Source organism: Sarcophilus harrisii, chromosome 3 (genome assembly GCF_902635505.1).
Source record: "Sarcophilus harrisii chromosome 3, mSarHar1.11, whole genome shotgun sequence".
NCBI classification, from domain to species: domain Eukaryota; kingdom Metazoa; phylum Chordata; class Mammalia; order Dasyuromorphia; family Dasyuridae; genus Sarcophilus; species Sarcophilus harrisii.
This window is the reverse complement of record NC_045428.1, coordinates 587,329,167-587,344,980: the sequence shown is the minus strand read 5'-3', so window position 1 is coordinate 587,344,980 and position 15,814 is coordinate 587,329,167. Positions and strand designations below refer to the sequence as shown.

Here is a 15,814-nt window from a genome sequence, read left to right as displayed (position 1 = left end):
CACACACAAAAAAAATCTCTTTTTTTTTCTTTTCTTTCTTTCTTTTTTGCTGAGGCAATTGGGATTAAGTGACTTGCCCAGAGTCATACACAAAAAAATTCTTTTTTTTTCCCTGAGGCACTTGGAATTAAGTGACTTGCCCAGAGTCACACAAAAAAAAAATTCTTTTTTTTCTTTTCTTTCTTTCTTTTGAGGCAATTGGGATTAAGTACTTGCCCAGGTCAACACACTTTCTTTCTTTTTTGCTGAGGCAATTGGGATTAAGTGACTTGCCCAGAGTCATACACAAAAAAGTTCTTTTTTTTCTTTTCTTTCTTTCTTTTTTTTTCCTGAGGCAATTGGGATTAAGTCACTTGCCCAGTGTCACACACACACAAAAAATTTTTTTTTAAAAAAGGTGATTCCATGAAAAAGAGATTTTAACTATCAAAGGGAGAGGAGAATGCCAACAGCCGTAGAGTGGGGGTACCTTTAAATGTGTCCCCGAGCCAGAATTCTGGGTCCTTACACACAGCCACACCTGCCCCCCATGCCCGGACCTGGTACCATCCCCCCGTGCCAGCCCATCCCCGCCACCCACATCTGGCCACCGTGTGAGTGTTTGGCCCCACTGTAGCTGTCAATGGTGACTGCGAGTGTTGCTAGGCTACCAGCTGCTGTTTACCAGGCAGAGGGTTTTCTGTGAGCCCTGCCAGGCAAGCGCAAGGACCCGGTGCCGTGGCAGCCGGAGGGTTCGGGATCCTAATTTCAACCCCAGTGAAGACATCCGCTCTCAGGGAGGACAGCTCACCGGGGAGCAGCCGGTGCCTTTTAATTCTCAGACAGGAGGGGCAGGTCTCTCTCCCTGGCCACCAGCCTTAGCAAGCCCAGCCAGCTGCCAGCTGAAGGAACGGGGTGGGGAGGGGCAGCCATCCGTGCTGAATTGCTTCCTACCTGGGCATTAGAGTCTCCCAGAGAAGGTTAGCAACCCCTCATCCCGGACTCTGGCCCAGCTCCCCATTCTATCTAGCCCATGGAAGGGGGCATCTCGAGTCAGGAGAAAGGGGGGACTTGTGGAGAGGTTAGGAAGGGGAGGACCCGGTGGTCCTGGAGTAACGAGGGATGCTGAGACATAGAGGGGGGATGTCGGGGCGGGGGTGATGGAAGCAGAGTCCCAACGAGCTCTGGTGCCTTAGATCCGAGAAATAAGCTTGTCGAGAATTCTGAGCCACTGTTTGCCGTTCAGAAGAGAATGTTCTCTCAGCTGGTCAGAGGCTCTGAAAACAGAAGGGACTTTTGTGACCGTCTTGGTCAGCTCCCTCTTTTTACAGAAGATGAAACTGAGCTAAGAGTTGCCCAGCTTCCTACAGATTGTGGAATAGATTTGGCTCTGGGGAAGTTTTTTGGCTTTTGTTGTTTGTATGGGGTTGTGTTTTGGGGGGGTTTCTGGATGAATTTATCGCTATGGCATCCCTGAGCTCCTAGGAGGTGGTGAGGACTTTCTCTTTCAGGGTAGGTCACCACCTTCTATGTATCTGATACCTTTGGACGCCTGCCCGGGGCCACAGAGAGGGATGGGACTAGCCTCAGAGTCGCTCGGGCTTCAGGACAGAGGCCGGGCTTGAGCCCAAGGCCTTCTGCCACATGGGGATTGCGAGGAGACAGATAGGGGGGATGCCGGCCAAGGGCCTTGTGTCTCCGAGAACTCCACCCTGGGCAGAGTCCCTGCGGAGGTCTGGGCCTAGCGTGGGGGAGACATGTCAGTGGGGACAGTGAGGATCACGGCCTTGGACAGAGGAGAGGGCCGGAGTCCTGGTTTAAAAATAAAATAGTACCTACCTTCAAAAAAAAAAAAAAAAAAAAAAAAAAGGCGATGCTGGAGAGAGCGGCGAGGGGAGCGTAGCTGCGACTGAGCCCCGTGGGCCCCGGATGAGCCGTTCCGGGCCAGCCGGCACAGACTCGGGCCCCAGGCCCTCTCAAGGCTTGGCTTGCCGTCCACTCGGTCTCGGTCCCCAAGGAGCCAAGAGGGATGAATGGGTAGAAGTTACAGAGGATCAGGGTCCCGAAGACTTCACTTACCAGCAGAGCCATCCAGCCATGGAATGTTTTGCCTCGGCAGGTCAGGAATAGTTCTGTCGCTCTGCCCATACCTGGGAGTCTCCAGGTAGAGGGCCAGCTCCTGACCAATCCAGGTGTGTCTATGCAGGGGATGACTCCATTGGCTGGGAGAAGAGAACAAACGAGATGACCTCTTAGGGTTCCTTCTACCTCTGAGGTCCCGTGACTAGAAAATAGATCCTATTAAGTTCAAAAGACCATCCAAGTATAAACCATCTTTCCTGGGAATGTGGAGTATTGCGAAGAAACCAAGAGATTTTGTCCATTTTCATGAAGCTTGAAAAACTGGAAGCCCTGCCAGCTTCCACAGCCCAACAGGCCATTATGACCTCCCTCCCCAGAAGCTGGCCCGCCCCTCCCCAAGAGGCAGGTTCTGGGCTGCAGCCCTCTCTTGTTCTTCCTCTCCTTTCGAGCCGGAAAAAGGCCAAGGGTCGAGGTCCCCCTTCCTCTATAGCGAGCATGCCCACCCTGAACTGGTGGGACGTCCAGGCCCCCAGAGGCCTCTATGGCTCCCCCTTCTCTGGCCCTAAGTTCTTTAGCAGTTCCGAGCCGCCAGAGCATTTTGGGGTCCTTGCCTCAGTCCTCAGGCCCCCTCTCCACGACAGGCCAGCAGGCAGGACTGACCGCCTGGGCATCCCGGCCCGCCCTCCCAAGGCCCCATCCCGGGACATGGGGGAGCACCCCTGCCTGCCCCTTGACACTCTGCCCCCGCTCCCTGGACTCCACAGGGGTCCCGGGAACCCCCTAGTGCCGGCAGGGGACAGCCTGACCCAGGAGAACCCGGCTCTTTCCTGGCTTCAAATCCAGCCTTCTCGCCCAAGCAGAGTTACCAGACCTTCCAAATGTTCCTCACCTCCTCTTAGCTCTCCCACCACTAGATTGCAAATTTCCACTTCGGGATCGACATCTCAGGTGGGTCCTGTGTAGAACTGAGCCCCCGCCCCCTCCAGAGGTCCCAGCCTTCTCCAAATCTTCCCAGCCTCTGCAGGACCCTCTCTGCCTCCGGCCCAGGGCCCCGGCCTCACAGCACAGCCGGCCAATCAGCTGCCAGGGCCGGGCTGGGGGGTGGGGGTGGGGTGTTTGTGAGGGGGTGGGGTCCTAGCCCAAGCTGCCCAGCCCCTGCTGCCAGTCACTCTTCAGCTCCAAGCATGCTGCTGCTCACAGCTCTCACTCCCTCACCAGCCTCCCTCTCCTTCCCCACCACTAGATTCCCATCCTGCCTGATTCTGCCCCATGTTGCCTCACCTGCTAGGTCCAGGGCCAGGGCCAGGGCCAGGGCCAGGTCCAGGCCAAGGCCAAGGCCAGGTCAGGCGGCCCTTTCCGGGGCGATGTGTGCCCCAGATACACCAGTGACTGATGGCCCCAAACCCAGTGTCCCGCCCCACTTGCTCTGGAGGCGCCTAGAGCCCAGTCCCCAGGGCCAGAAGGCCCCAAAGCCTCCGGCCTCGAGGACTTGGCTCCACAGGCTCCCTCCCTCCGGCTGGCCCCAGCCCATGACCCATCAGTGAGATCAGGGGCCGGCGGCCCCTTCACGTGCATATATGTGTCCATATAACCTAGAGCCCCGGCCTCCCCCCCTGCAGAATGAAGGGGTGGCCCCCGGAGCCTCCCTGTTTATGTCCGGCCTGTCCCTCACCCCTTGCTTATGTCCCTGCCCCCCGCTTATGTCCGGCCTGTCCCCGCTCGGTGAGCCGGGGTTCACTTCCAGGCTCGGAAGAGCCCTTCCTGGCCACCTGGGACATCACGGTGTCACCGGCCCCCAAACTCCAGTCACAAATGGCCGGCCCTGCCAGGTTCCCGCCAGCCCCGCCAGGTTCCCACCGTCCCCACCAGGTTTCCCCCAGCCTGGGCAGCTCCTCCCAGGGGGCCAATGGTGGCTCCGGCAGAGCCGGGGAGCGGGGTTGGGGGCTTTGGGCCCTGGGCCAGCCCCCAGCGGCTGATGGATCTCCCCTGTGTTCTGTCTGTCTCTAGGCTCTGCCCAGCCTCCATGGGAATCAGCCCAAGACCTTCCCTGGTGAGCTCCCCCTGTCCTCCCCAGTATCTCGGCAGTGGAATTACCTTTCGGACAACGTCTGCGGCCACTGGGGAGCGGGCCACTGGCCCACCAAGATGCAGACGAGACACGAAGAAATGATCCTTCCTCCCTCGAGCAACTCGTTTCTCGAGATCAGCTGCCCGTCCAGGAGCTTGCTGCGGTCTCCGGTCCTCGATGACCCTGAGGACATTTTGAAAGGCATGTTCTGGAACGAAAAAGAGCCCTTCAGAGAAAGTTTGCCCTTCCAGTGGGAACCGGAGGGGAGCATCATTTGCACAAATGACTTGAACGTGACTAAAATCGACATCCAAGCCTCCCCGGGACCCAAGAAAGGAAGCAAATCGCTTTCCAAGTCCGGCCGGCTGCGGCTGGGCAAGGCTCGGCCCAGTGGGAGCGGGGGTGGGAATGGCAGCCACCCCGCGAAGTCTCCTCCCTCGGAGGTCCAGGGGACTTCCATAAGGACCAAATCCATCAGCAAGGTGGGCCCGGCCACCATCAAGAGATCCCGGTCCAGCAAAGTCACATCTCGAGGACGGTCCAAGCGACGGGGAATAAGGGTGGGGCTCAACTCACAAGAGACAGGTGAATCCCCCGGGCCACAAGCCAGAGCAGACCCCCACCCAGCTCCGGCGGAGCAGACCCCCACCCAGCTCCGGCGGCTAGGGACAGGCTGGGCCGAGTCTGGTTGGGAGCGGGGGTGAGGGCTCGTGTCTCGTGTCCAGGACATCCCAGAATAGCCATATCCAGCCACCCTCCACTTTCCCAAAAAGATGATGGTAATAGTGAGCATTTATGGGACACTTGAAGGTTTTCAAACTGCTTGACAAAGCTCTCGTTTGTTGTTGTTATTCCCATTTTATGGATGAGGAAACTGAGGCATGGAGAGATTGAATGACTTGCCCCAGAGTTGCAAAGCCAGGAGGGACACTGGGCTGGGATTTGAACGTGGGCATTCCTCACTTCAAATCCAGCACCTTGGCCCCGGATCCCTATTCCCCAAATAAGAGACACGGCCTTTGGGGGTCACGTTCAAGGTCTGCTAGGTGAGGAATGGGCTGCCCGTCCTAGGCTCCGGAGGGTCTCCCCAGCCAGTCTCTGGGATGAGATGAGCCGAGGGGTCCCAAAGCCAGGGGACCTTAACCACCTCCCGCTCAGCATCCCGCCCGGCTCAGCTCTCCATAGCGGGAAGGCCGAGCACCCCCCGCACCACCCCTTGCTAGGATGACCTCCGCACCCACCCCATCCCCATCCCCCCCCCTCCCCCCGCTCTTCTGCGTGGCTCTGTCCCTTCCCCTTCCCTTCATTATAACTGATCTCAAACAGGAGGTTACAGCACCAAGATGTGGACAGCTCCTTAGGGAGAAAAATCCTAGCATTTGGGAGCTCAGCAGGATCTCTGGGGATGTCTGAGAGTCAGCCCCATGCAGGGAGGCTGGGGGCAGGAAGAATCCAGCCTGAGACAGATCCTAGCTGTGTGAGCCCCGGCAAGTCAATCCCCTTGTTCTTTCTCAGTTTCCTCAAGGATAAAACGGGGATAATAATTCCTGACCCTCAAGGTCCCCAGGAGGAGAGAACAAGATAGCTGTAAGGCACCCAGAGCTTGGCGCACAGTGGGTGCTTAATAAGTGTGCATTCCTCTTTAAGATAAAAGAGGGAGAGATGGAAGGTAAATTGCAGAGCCAGGATCACAAAGCTGGGGTCTCGTCTTGGGTTCCCTCCTTTTAGTCCTCCGGGAGAGGGTCTCAAGGGCTCTGACGTGGGCAGGACGGAGGACAGAGTGAGGCTGGGGGGAGCACGGAGCCAGGGACAGAGCGAGGCTGGGGGGAGCACGGAGCCAGGGACAGAGCGAGACTGGGGGGAGCACGGAGCCAGGGACAGAGCGAGGCTGGGGGGAGCACGGAGCCAGGGACAGAGCGAGGCTGGGGGGAGCACGGAGCCAGGGACAGAGCGAGGCTGGGGGGAGCACGGAGCCAGGGACAGAGCGAGGCTGGGGGGAGCACGGAGCCAGGACTCTGGGGAGCAGCTTTCAGGTCCACTCAGTGCCCTTGATGAGGTCTAGATTTAGGGAATCACAATGAGATTAGGGTTTCTGGTGGTCAGGGAGTTAAATGATAAGGTCTAGTGGCGGGTTTGAGGTTCAGGGAACCAAATGGAGGGGTTTGGCTCCCCTGCACCCCCTCGGGATTCAGCGCAAGGGTGGGAGGTTTGGGGGACTGCCTTCTGGCAGCGAGGAGGTTCCCTGTAAAGGAACTTACAGACCCAAAAACCTAGATTGATAAAAGGTTTATTATGGGGCTTGGAAGCATTAAGTCTGGTTAGGGAAACAGGTGAAGGTAAAGAGAGGATGGCACTGGGAAGAGTATTCCAGTGGGCAGAGGCCCTTGGCATGGCATAGCACGGCACGTTTGGGACCTCTGCCAAGAGAGGGCTTTAGTTTGGCTCTTTTATGGTAGGGGGCTTTGGCTGCAAGCTGATGGGGGCTCGTGGGAAGAGTCCCAGGTTGACTCCTCACTGGGTTACGGCTTGAGCTGGAATTTGAATTGGATTCAGTGAGTTTCAGGACTGAGCCGACCCCACCCAGATAACAAGGATGAGACTGTTTGTCCCTGACTGAGGCAGAGTTGAAGGAGATTTTCTCCTTTAAGGATTTTCAGAGTTTTGGGATCTCCTCTTCACCCCCTAAACCTCCCTTCCCCCTCCTGGTGCTTCAGGACACCTCCCACAAGACCATGTCTGACACCCACCCTGCCCAGCTGGCACTTTGCTCTTGCAAGTCGCTCTCTCTGCAAGGGGCACCGGAAGCTTCCCTGATCTGAGGAGAACCTCAAAATGAGGGACAATGGGATGGATCTGGTGTCCTGTGGAACCGAGCCTGTAGCTTTGTGGGTGGTGAGATGGGCGAAGTCCCCAGACCCGGGGCTGTGAGAGGGGCTGATTCTGTTTGTGAGGCTGCCTGTGAATGGGCGTGAGTGTGTGTCAGTGGTTGGGGAAGGAAGTTGGGGTTCATTTGTGATACTTTCCAAAAGTCCAATCCAACCAGCATTTATAAAGCGCCTACTATGTGTCAGGCCCGGAGGACACAGAGGCACTTAGGGAGCACTCCTTGTCAGGAGGGAGGGAGGGAGAGAGGGGAGAATCCTAATAATTCATGAATAGATGGAATGGAACTCTATTCATTTCATGAATAGATGGAAGCCTGTGATGACCCTGGTCCTGCCTCTGACAATTATTGGCTGTGGGATCTCAGATTAAGTGACTTAAACCTCTGAAGGTTCTAGACAACTCAACGTTTAGGAAAAGAACCACATGTTTATGAACATACATGTGTGCTTGCACCCCCTACGGTATATGTATTGCTCACATGTATGTGCATATATGTGTGTGCTGTGTGTACATGCATGCACCAATGTACTGTGCACATGGATATGTAGGAACATGTACATATATTGTGCACATGTGTATACACACAGGTATATGTACTGCAGGTGTATACATAAAGGTGTATCTTTGTGTTGTATTTATACACATGTTATATTTGTGCATATGTGCATGTGTACATGTATGTGTTCATATACTCTGTGTGCATAGTTGTGCAAGGTGCATGTGTATATGTAGGCATATACTTATCGCACACCCCAGTATGTCTTATATGTGCACAAGGAGGTAGGTGTATATATGCACATGTATGTGACATACATGTACATGTGTAAATGGACACGTGTGTATGTGAGCCTTTATAGGTCTGCTGTATAGTGCAGCTTGTGTGTGCACACATGCACACAAATATATGTTTAAAATGAACATAGTGTAGTGTATATGAACACGTGAATGTGTACATAAAGGTGTGTGTTGTTGGGTTGCATTTTGCATTTTGTGGCTGTTTATATCACAGCATATGCATATTTTGTGTAGACATGCACACTAAGAAGTATACAGGTGTGTAAACACATGTATTTGTATATGTGCACATGTGTATACTTGTGTATATAAGCCCAGTAACCGTGTGTGTGTGTGTCCGTTATAGGAAGCTCAGCTGATGTAACAACATAAGGTTGGCCATAGACAAATAGGTCAGCAGAACTTTTTTCTTAAGCTTTTATTTTTTTATTTTTATTTTCAGTTTTAAAATCTCTCCCTCCATCCATCCCTTCTCCCACTTATTGAGAGGCAAGAAATACCCATTTTATGTACATATATATATGTATGTATATGTATATAAATATATATATTATATATATACACTTTATTATATATATAATATATATACACACATATACACACACACATAGTCACACAAAGCATGTTTGTGCATTGGTCATGTTCCAAATACATGCACATGTGTTTATATGCATGTATGTATATATACAATGCACATGCATGTGTGTGCACACATGTATGTGTGTGTGTAACTATGGTTCAGTCTTCAAGGACTCTGAGCCCATTAGAGGCTCTCTCTGCAGGTGGATAGCATTTTACATCATGGTTCCGTCTGCGTCTGGAGGATCACTGAATCCATCCGTGATTAAGCCTTTCAGGGTTGGCCACGTAGAGTTTGCGAGGGGCCCCAGAGGCCATCCAACAAGGGCCAAGAATCCCCCCCATGTCGCACCCAAACTGGTGCCTGAGTTTCTGCTCAGAGACTTCTGGGGAGAGGGACCCTGCCCCCACTAAGAGCCCCCTCCACTTTGTGACATTTGTAGAAGCAAATCCAAGGAGAAGAAAGGTATTTAGAGCATGAAGGGAAACCTAATGGAATTTAGAACATGAACACAAGAGCATCCTGTGACATTTTCAAGTCAAATGTGATCCTTGTTAATTCATGACTGACAAAAGTAGAGATTAGCTCACTTAAAGATAAAGAAAATGTCAAGGGAGGGGGTGGAACTTGTCAAAAGTTGGTTAAAAAGGCTTTTTCCTCACTTCCTTCCCACTCAGCTCTGGGGGAGATAGCTTGCCTGGAGCCAAGCCTCTACCTTACTTAACTTACTTCTCTGCCACCAGTTTCAAACCACTCTCTCCACCCCCACGCTCACCTTTTACTGTAGGTTGTCTTCTCCTATTAGAATGTACACATCTTGAAGACAGGAACTTGGATTTGTTTGCTTATATTCCTACCCCCAGAATTCAGTATACCTTACACACACTAAGTGCTTAATAAATACTGTTTATCTACTTATCTGCCTGTAGGTTTATATGTCTGTCCATTTTTTTTTTTACTCTCCATCTGCCTATCCATCTATCTGTCTGTCTGTACAACCATCATTCCACCCACCTGAGTGCCTATCCATCATCTGCCTATATATCTATTAATGTAATCTATCTCTATACAAGTCTCTGTCTCTATCCATCTATTTGTCTGTCCATCTATCCATCCTTTTGTCCTTGCATCTCTCCATCTGTCTATCTATATTTCCATCTATCTATCTATCTATTTATCTATCCATCATCCATCTATCCATCCAACCATCTGTCTCTCCATCTGTCTATCTACCTATCTCTGTTCATCCATCCATCCATCCATCCATCCATCTTTCCATTTGTCCAGGTGCCTATCCATTTGTCCTTTTATCTGTCCATCCATTTATCTATCCATCTATCCATCCATCCATCCATCTATCTTTCTAACTATCCAAGCACCCATCTGCTCCATCTGTCAGTCCATCGATCCATCCATCTGTCCATCCATCCATCTGTCCATCCATCCATCTGATGAGGTTTAGATTTAGGGAACCAAATGAGATTAGGGTTTCTGGTGATCAGGGAGTTAAATGATAAGGTCTAGTGGCAGGTTTGGGACCAAATAGAGAGATTTGGCTCCCCTGCAACCCCTCGGGATTCGGCACAAGGGTGGGGAGTTTGGGGGACTGCCTTCTGGTGGCGCGGAGGTTCTCTGTAAAGGAATTTATAGACCCAAAAACCTAGATTGATAAAAGGGTTTATTATAGGGATTGGAAGCATAAAGTCTGGTTAGGGAAACAGGTGAGGATAAAGAGAGGATGGCACTGGAAAAGAATATTATTCCAGCGGGCAGATCTATGGAAAATGGAGTTTTGTACCGAGAATGCAGTTCTCAGTGGGCAGAAAATCCTGGTAGCTGAGTGAGCCACCGAGGTCCATCTGCAAAGACCTTAGTTGATGGAAACTCATTATATTGCTTGTCTTGGTGGGGGTTGGGAAACCCAAGCAGATCAGAACCAGTGAGGGGGCTGGGCAACCCAAGCAAGTCAGAATGGGGGCTGGGACCACTGGAGCAGATCAGAACCAATGGGGTCTGGGAGAGCCCAAGCCCAGATCACCTATTGAAATTCAAAGGGATGCTTTTGACCAGGATTTGTGAATCAAAGGCCCTGGCTTCCTGGACTGATATGCATCAGCCAGGAGGGGCTGGGAATCTGAAAGGAATCACAGATCAATCTGAAAGGAATCACAAATCAATAGGAAATAGTTTCTTAAAGGGACCACAACCGCTTCACACCATCCATTTATTCAGCTAGCTGTCTATTTTTCTTATTTTTTTAATTTTAATTTTTTATTATAGCTTTTTATTTACAAGTTATATGCATGGGTAATTTTTCAGCATTGACAATTGCAAAACCTTTTGCAATTTTTTTTTGTTACAACTTTTCCCCTCCTTCCCCCCACTCCCTCCCCAAGATGGCAGGTTGAGCAATACATGTTAAATATGTTAAGGTATATATAGGTTAAATACAATCTATGTATACATGTCCAAACTGTTATTTTGCTGTACAAAAAGAATCAGACTCTGAAATAGTGTGCAATTAGTCTGTGAAGGAAATCAAAAATGCAGGCAGACAAAAACAGAGGGATTGGGAATTCTACGTAGTAGTTCATAGTCATCTCCCAGAGTTCTTTTGCTGGGCATAGCTGATTCAGTTCATTCCTGCTCCATTGGAACTGATTTGGTTCATCTCATTGCTGAAGATGGCCGCCACGTTCATCAGAATTGATCATCATATAGTATTGTTGTTGAATGATCTCCTGGTCCTGCTCATTTCACTCTAGCTGTCTATTTTTCTAGCAAGAAACATTCTCTGCTAAGACTCATCAGTAATAACTTGACCTATAGTTAGTGGCAGCTGGTGGTGCAGAGTGCTGGGCATGGAGTCCTAAAGACACACGTTTAAATTCAATTTCAGGCACTTCCTAGCTGTGTGAACTTAGGCAAGTCACTTGATTTCTATTTACATCTATTTTCACATCTGTAAAATGGAGATAATAGCATAAGTTTGTTGTGAGAATCAAATGAGATATTTCTATCTCACTTAGAGCACAGTAGGTGATAAATGATAGCTACTCTTTGAGAGTTTCCTAGGATACTAAAATGCTGATTGACTTGTTCAAGAAGCGTGTGGGGAGGAGAACTCAAACCTAGCTCTTCCTGGCTCTTAGGACAACCCTTTCCCTCACCCGTCACATTTACTGAACGCTTTTGGATTGGATTGGACTGGCAGATGTAGGAGAGGGAGTGATGTTCCTAACAGTGACTCACACTTATGGGCTGTTTTCTAATAAGAAAACATTTTAAATGCCATGCTCTCAATTGAGTAAGTCATGAAAGGGGGGAGGGGATTGAGCAGGTTTAGCTGGAGAAGATGAATGAAGGAAGGAGGGATGGAGAGAGAGAGATGAGAAGATGGGTTGGACTAGACTGCAGTCTCAGATTCTGGGAGTCGGGTCTTCGTGACATAAAGGATATCAGGGAAGTTTGGAGGAGGGATGGAGAAAGAGGAAATCGAGCTGTCCATTGTCCATTCTGCATGTACAGGATGGAGTAGAGATGGGGGAGACAGGAAAAGTCGAATTATAAAGAAGCTCCTGCAATGACCCACAGGAGAGGTGGGGAAGGTCTGGGCTAGGATGATGGCCGTCAGAGTATTAGGATCTCAAAGCTGGAAAAGCCAGTCTAACCTTCCATCTCCTGAAGGAATCCCCTTCTACAGCATACCCGATGGGGCCCAGCCCTACTTCGGCTTGAACATTTTCAATGATGATTACCTCATCACTACCTCCCAAGACAGCTCATTTCACTTGTGGATAGCTCTAATTGGTAGAAACTTCTTCCATCCAATGAGCCAAAATCTGCCTCCGTGGACCAATGAGACATACCATGAAGGAAGAATCCTCAGAATTTGGTGAGTTTTCATCTCTTCCTAATTGGTATATGGAGATTTCCCAAGAGGATTATATCCTCACTCTCGTCCTTGGCAATAGGGGACCCAGTAGACTTAGTCACTCACAATATGCATGACCTCATGCAATCACTTAAAAAAAAAAAAAATCTCTATTTGCCTCAGTTTCCCCATCTGTAAAATATGTTACCTCATAGGGTTGTTGTAAGGATCAAATGAGTTAACATATGCAAAGCACTTTACAAGTCTTAAAGCATCCTATAAATGCTATTATTAACATTATAATAATTATCACAGCTCTCAAAATAGAGAGGCCAGGTGGACAAAATCAACAGGTGTGGGAACAGGGTAAGGGCCATGTTGTCCCCATAATCCTGTCTGCTCCTGGAGTTTCCCCAGAGATGCTTCCATTAAGCCTACAGAGGGTGGGGTCAGTATTTTTATTCATTTATAAAAGGTAGTCATTTTATCCATCTGAGATATTAGTCTGAAAAACATGAAATATAAAATTCAAGTAGACTAATATATTTAATTTTATATCTGATCATCCAATCTAGGATATCAAAATACAAATAAGTTAATATCTGGTATAGAATTAGCATTATTCCCCACCCCCTCCACACACATACCCCTCTGATTCTCTGAGTGGCCATTCCACCTCCTTTTTCTCAAGGTACTATGGCTCCCCACCCCAGTGATCAGGGACCCTGGGTGACAGACAGTTTGCAGCTTTCCCTTTTTAATCAAAGTTCTTGTCTAAAAAAAATCATATGTTAATAAAAGGAGATGAATGTCACTCATCTGCTAGGGGCTGAACTAATGATGCTTCCATCAGTTCTTGGAGAATATGAATTGGCTTTTGTTCAACTCCAAAAGGCAGTGATCTTATCCACCTGCATTTAGCATGCATAGTGCCTGCAACATAGTACTTAATAAATGTTGTCTGACTGATCGACTCTGCGATCATCCGCAGAAAATATTAAACAATAATAGCAGGAGATCAATTTGTCCTTAATCAAGTCAACAAACATTAAGCACCAACTATTTAGAGTTGAAATCATCCAAAGAAAAAGAGGCGGAGGATGTGGTCATCCTTGGCGCCATCATCATAATTGTCATCCTTATTGTCTTAGCATCCCAAGATTTGCAAAATGCTGTTATGTATTCCCTTATCAACCCTGTGAGATAGGGGCTATTGTCACCTTTTCACAGATGAGGAAACTGAGGTAAGGAGAATTAACAATGAATTGCTCAGTGTTCACACATCCTGGAAGTGTGAGAGGTCAGACTGGCGTGGTGGGGGTTTGGGATGGTGACTTTCTACAAATCTGCTGTATTAAGTGACTGGCAGGCTTCTGCCTCTAGGTTTTTCTGTAGTTACTGGATTTCCCCCAATTTCCAGGTGGAAGGAAAGAACTTTGAATAGGAGAGGGAGGCTAAGAGAAGGGATTTGATGGATCTGGGGGTTTGGCGAGATCAAACACCTCCGAAGGGACCCTTTAAGCAATGCTGATTCTTCTCCCTCTCCCCTCACCCCACTTGACAATGGACTGACTGAGGAGTCATAAATGACATCATTATGGACATTGTGACTAGACACTTCCCCTTTCCCGCAGTGGGCGGGAAAGGGGGCAGAGGCCCAAGACTAGCAAAGGAAGAATGTTCGATGAAAACATAGGTCTCACACTGTAATCGACCACCATCCTCATCCACTCATGGGTCCAGAAAAAAAAAACCTTGAAGGTAAGGGCAATAGAGTCAAAGAGAAGAAAGGGACTCTTGGAAGTGAAAGCAGACAGCTCTGACACCTTGGCTTCGGCCGGAAGGTGCCAGAGCCCCAGAGCTTTCCAAAGTCTTCTGAGATCTAAAGGACAGACCAGGAGAGGAGGAGAGACTGGAGTTGGTGCCTGTGAGGACAGGCCCCTGGGGAGGAAGGTCACCGGAATCAGAACAAGAACAGGATGGGGTTGGAGTGTAACTTGTTTCCTTCTGGCTGAGGACATTGGCCCCTTTCCCCTAGCCTGACTTTCAGGCTCTCGAGCCTCCGTCTGCTTCCATATAAAACTATTCCAGCTGTAGTAAGAGGTCATGTAATGGGAGAAGAATCTGCCTCTGACAGACAGTAGCTATGTGGAGCAGGGCAAATAAATTGCTTAGCCTTCAGGGATTGCCTCTAAGACTGACTAATATGTAAATGAGTTGGGACCTTATTTATACCCCTAGACATTGATATTGGATCAGTGATATAGGAAAGAGAACCTGAGTCTTCGGGTCAGAAAGAGGCTCAACATTTATTTACCTCAAATGAGGCACAATCACTTAACTGCCTACTCTGAGTACCAGTTTCCTCTTCTATAAAATAATAGAATCCCATTTACACTTGCCATCTCCCGGCGATTATTACATAGAAAGTCCCTTTAGAAGTGCTCAAACACTATAGACATGTGAAAGGAGCCATGCCATTCATTCATTTTGACTCCTGCCTCAGACATTATCTGTGTGACCTTGGACAGCTCCCTTCCCACATGATGGTCAAGTTTCTTCTATAACTGGAGAGGGATTGGGACACACAAACTTCTGGGGTCCCTTCCGGCTTGAGAGCTTTGCTTCTGTGTCTTAGGGGCTAAGTTATCATTGTGAGGCATTCTTTGGCAGTCAAAATTCAGAGTTGGAGAAGCTTACTAAGTTAGCTCTGTACTTAGAAGAGAGGGTATCATTTTTTCAGAGACACTGGGTGGCCATCGTGGGTAAAGAGCTGGCCAGAGAGTCAGGAAGACAAAAGCTACTCCTTTGCCACGTACAGGCCACGTGATGACCCTGAGCAAATCATTTGGCCTTTCACTGTCCTCACCTTTCTCCCTCTCCAATCCTCCTTTGCCTTGGAGGATTATTGCTGTCATTTGTCCTTAGTCAAGTCAACAAACATTAAGCACCAACTATTTAGAGTTGAAATCATCCAAAGAAAAAGACGCGGAGGATGTGATCATCTTTGCCACCATCAGCATAATTGTCATCCTTATTGTCCTAGCATCCTAAGATTTGCAAAACACTGTACGTATTCCCTTATCAACCCTGTGAGGTAGGGTCTTTTTACAGATGAGGAAACTGAGGTAAAGAGAATTACAATGAATTATTCAGCATTCACACATCCAGGAAGTGTGAGAGACCAGACTGGAGTGTTGGGGGTTTGTGATGGTGCCTCTTTTCACAAATCTGCTGTATTAAATGACTGGCAGACTTCCGCCTCTAGGTTTTTCTGTAGTTACTGGATTTTCCCCAGTTTCATGACATCGGGGAAGTGATGCTGTGACATGCAAGTGAATTGGCTTTAAGTGATGGAAGGTCACCTGTTTCCAGTTCTTCTCCAGTGCCATCCTGGTCCAGTGGCGAGATACAGACCAGGAAGACTGGAGATGGCTCTGGATGCAGTGGGAGACCTTGGGCTTTTTAAGCTAAGGTCTTTTGCACATCTTAGGGTTTTTTGTTCTTTGTTCTTTTTTTTTTTTTTTTTTTAATTTATTTTTATTATAGC

The 15,814-nt window shown here is 49.0% G+C and overlaps 1 protein-coding gene across 3 annotated transcripts in view; it reads left to right on the top strand.

The window, feature by feature from the left end:
* Positions 1-3,255: 3,255 nt before the first annotated feature.
* TTLL10 (tubulin tyrosine ligase like 10) overlaps positions 3,256-15,814 on the top strand; it is a 39,418-nt gene continuing 26,859 nt past the window's right edge. Inside the window, exons 1-2 of one of the 3 annotated variants that reach the window (XM_031963077.1) lie at positions 3,256-3,402; positions 4,069-4,714. In XM_031963077.1, coding sequence (XP_031818937.1) covers positions 3,331-3,402; positions 4,069-4,714 — 718 coding nt within the window. In that variant the 5' untranslated portion in view covers positions 3,256-3,330. Of the gene's footprint in view, positions 3,403-4,068; positions 4,715-13,896; positions 14,026-15,814 lie in introns of those variants that run through there. The other 2 variants (XM_031963076.1, XM_003765186.4) reach the window with 2 other exon arrangements.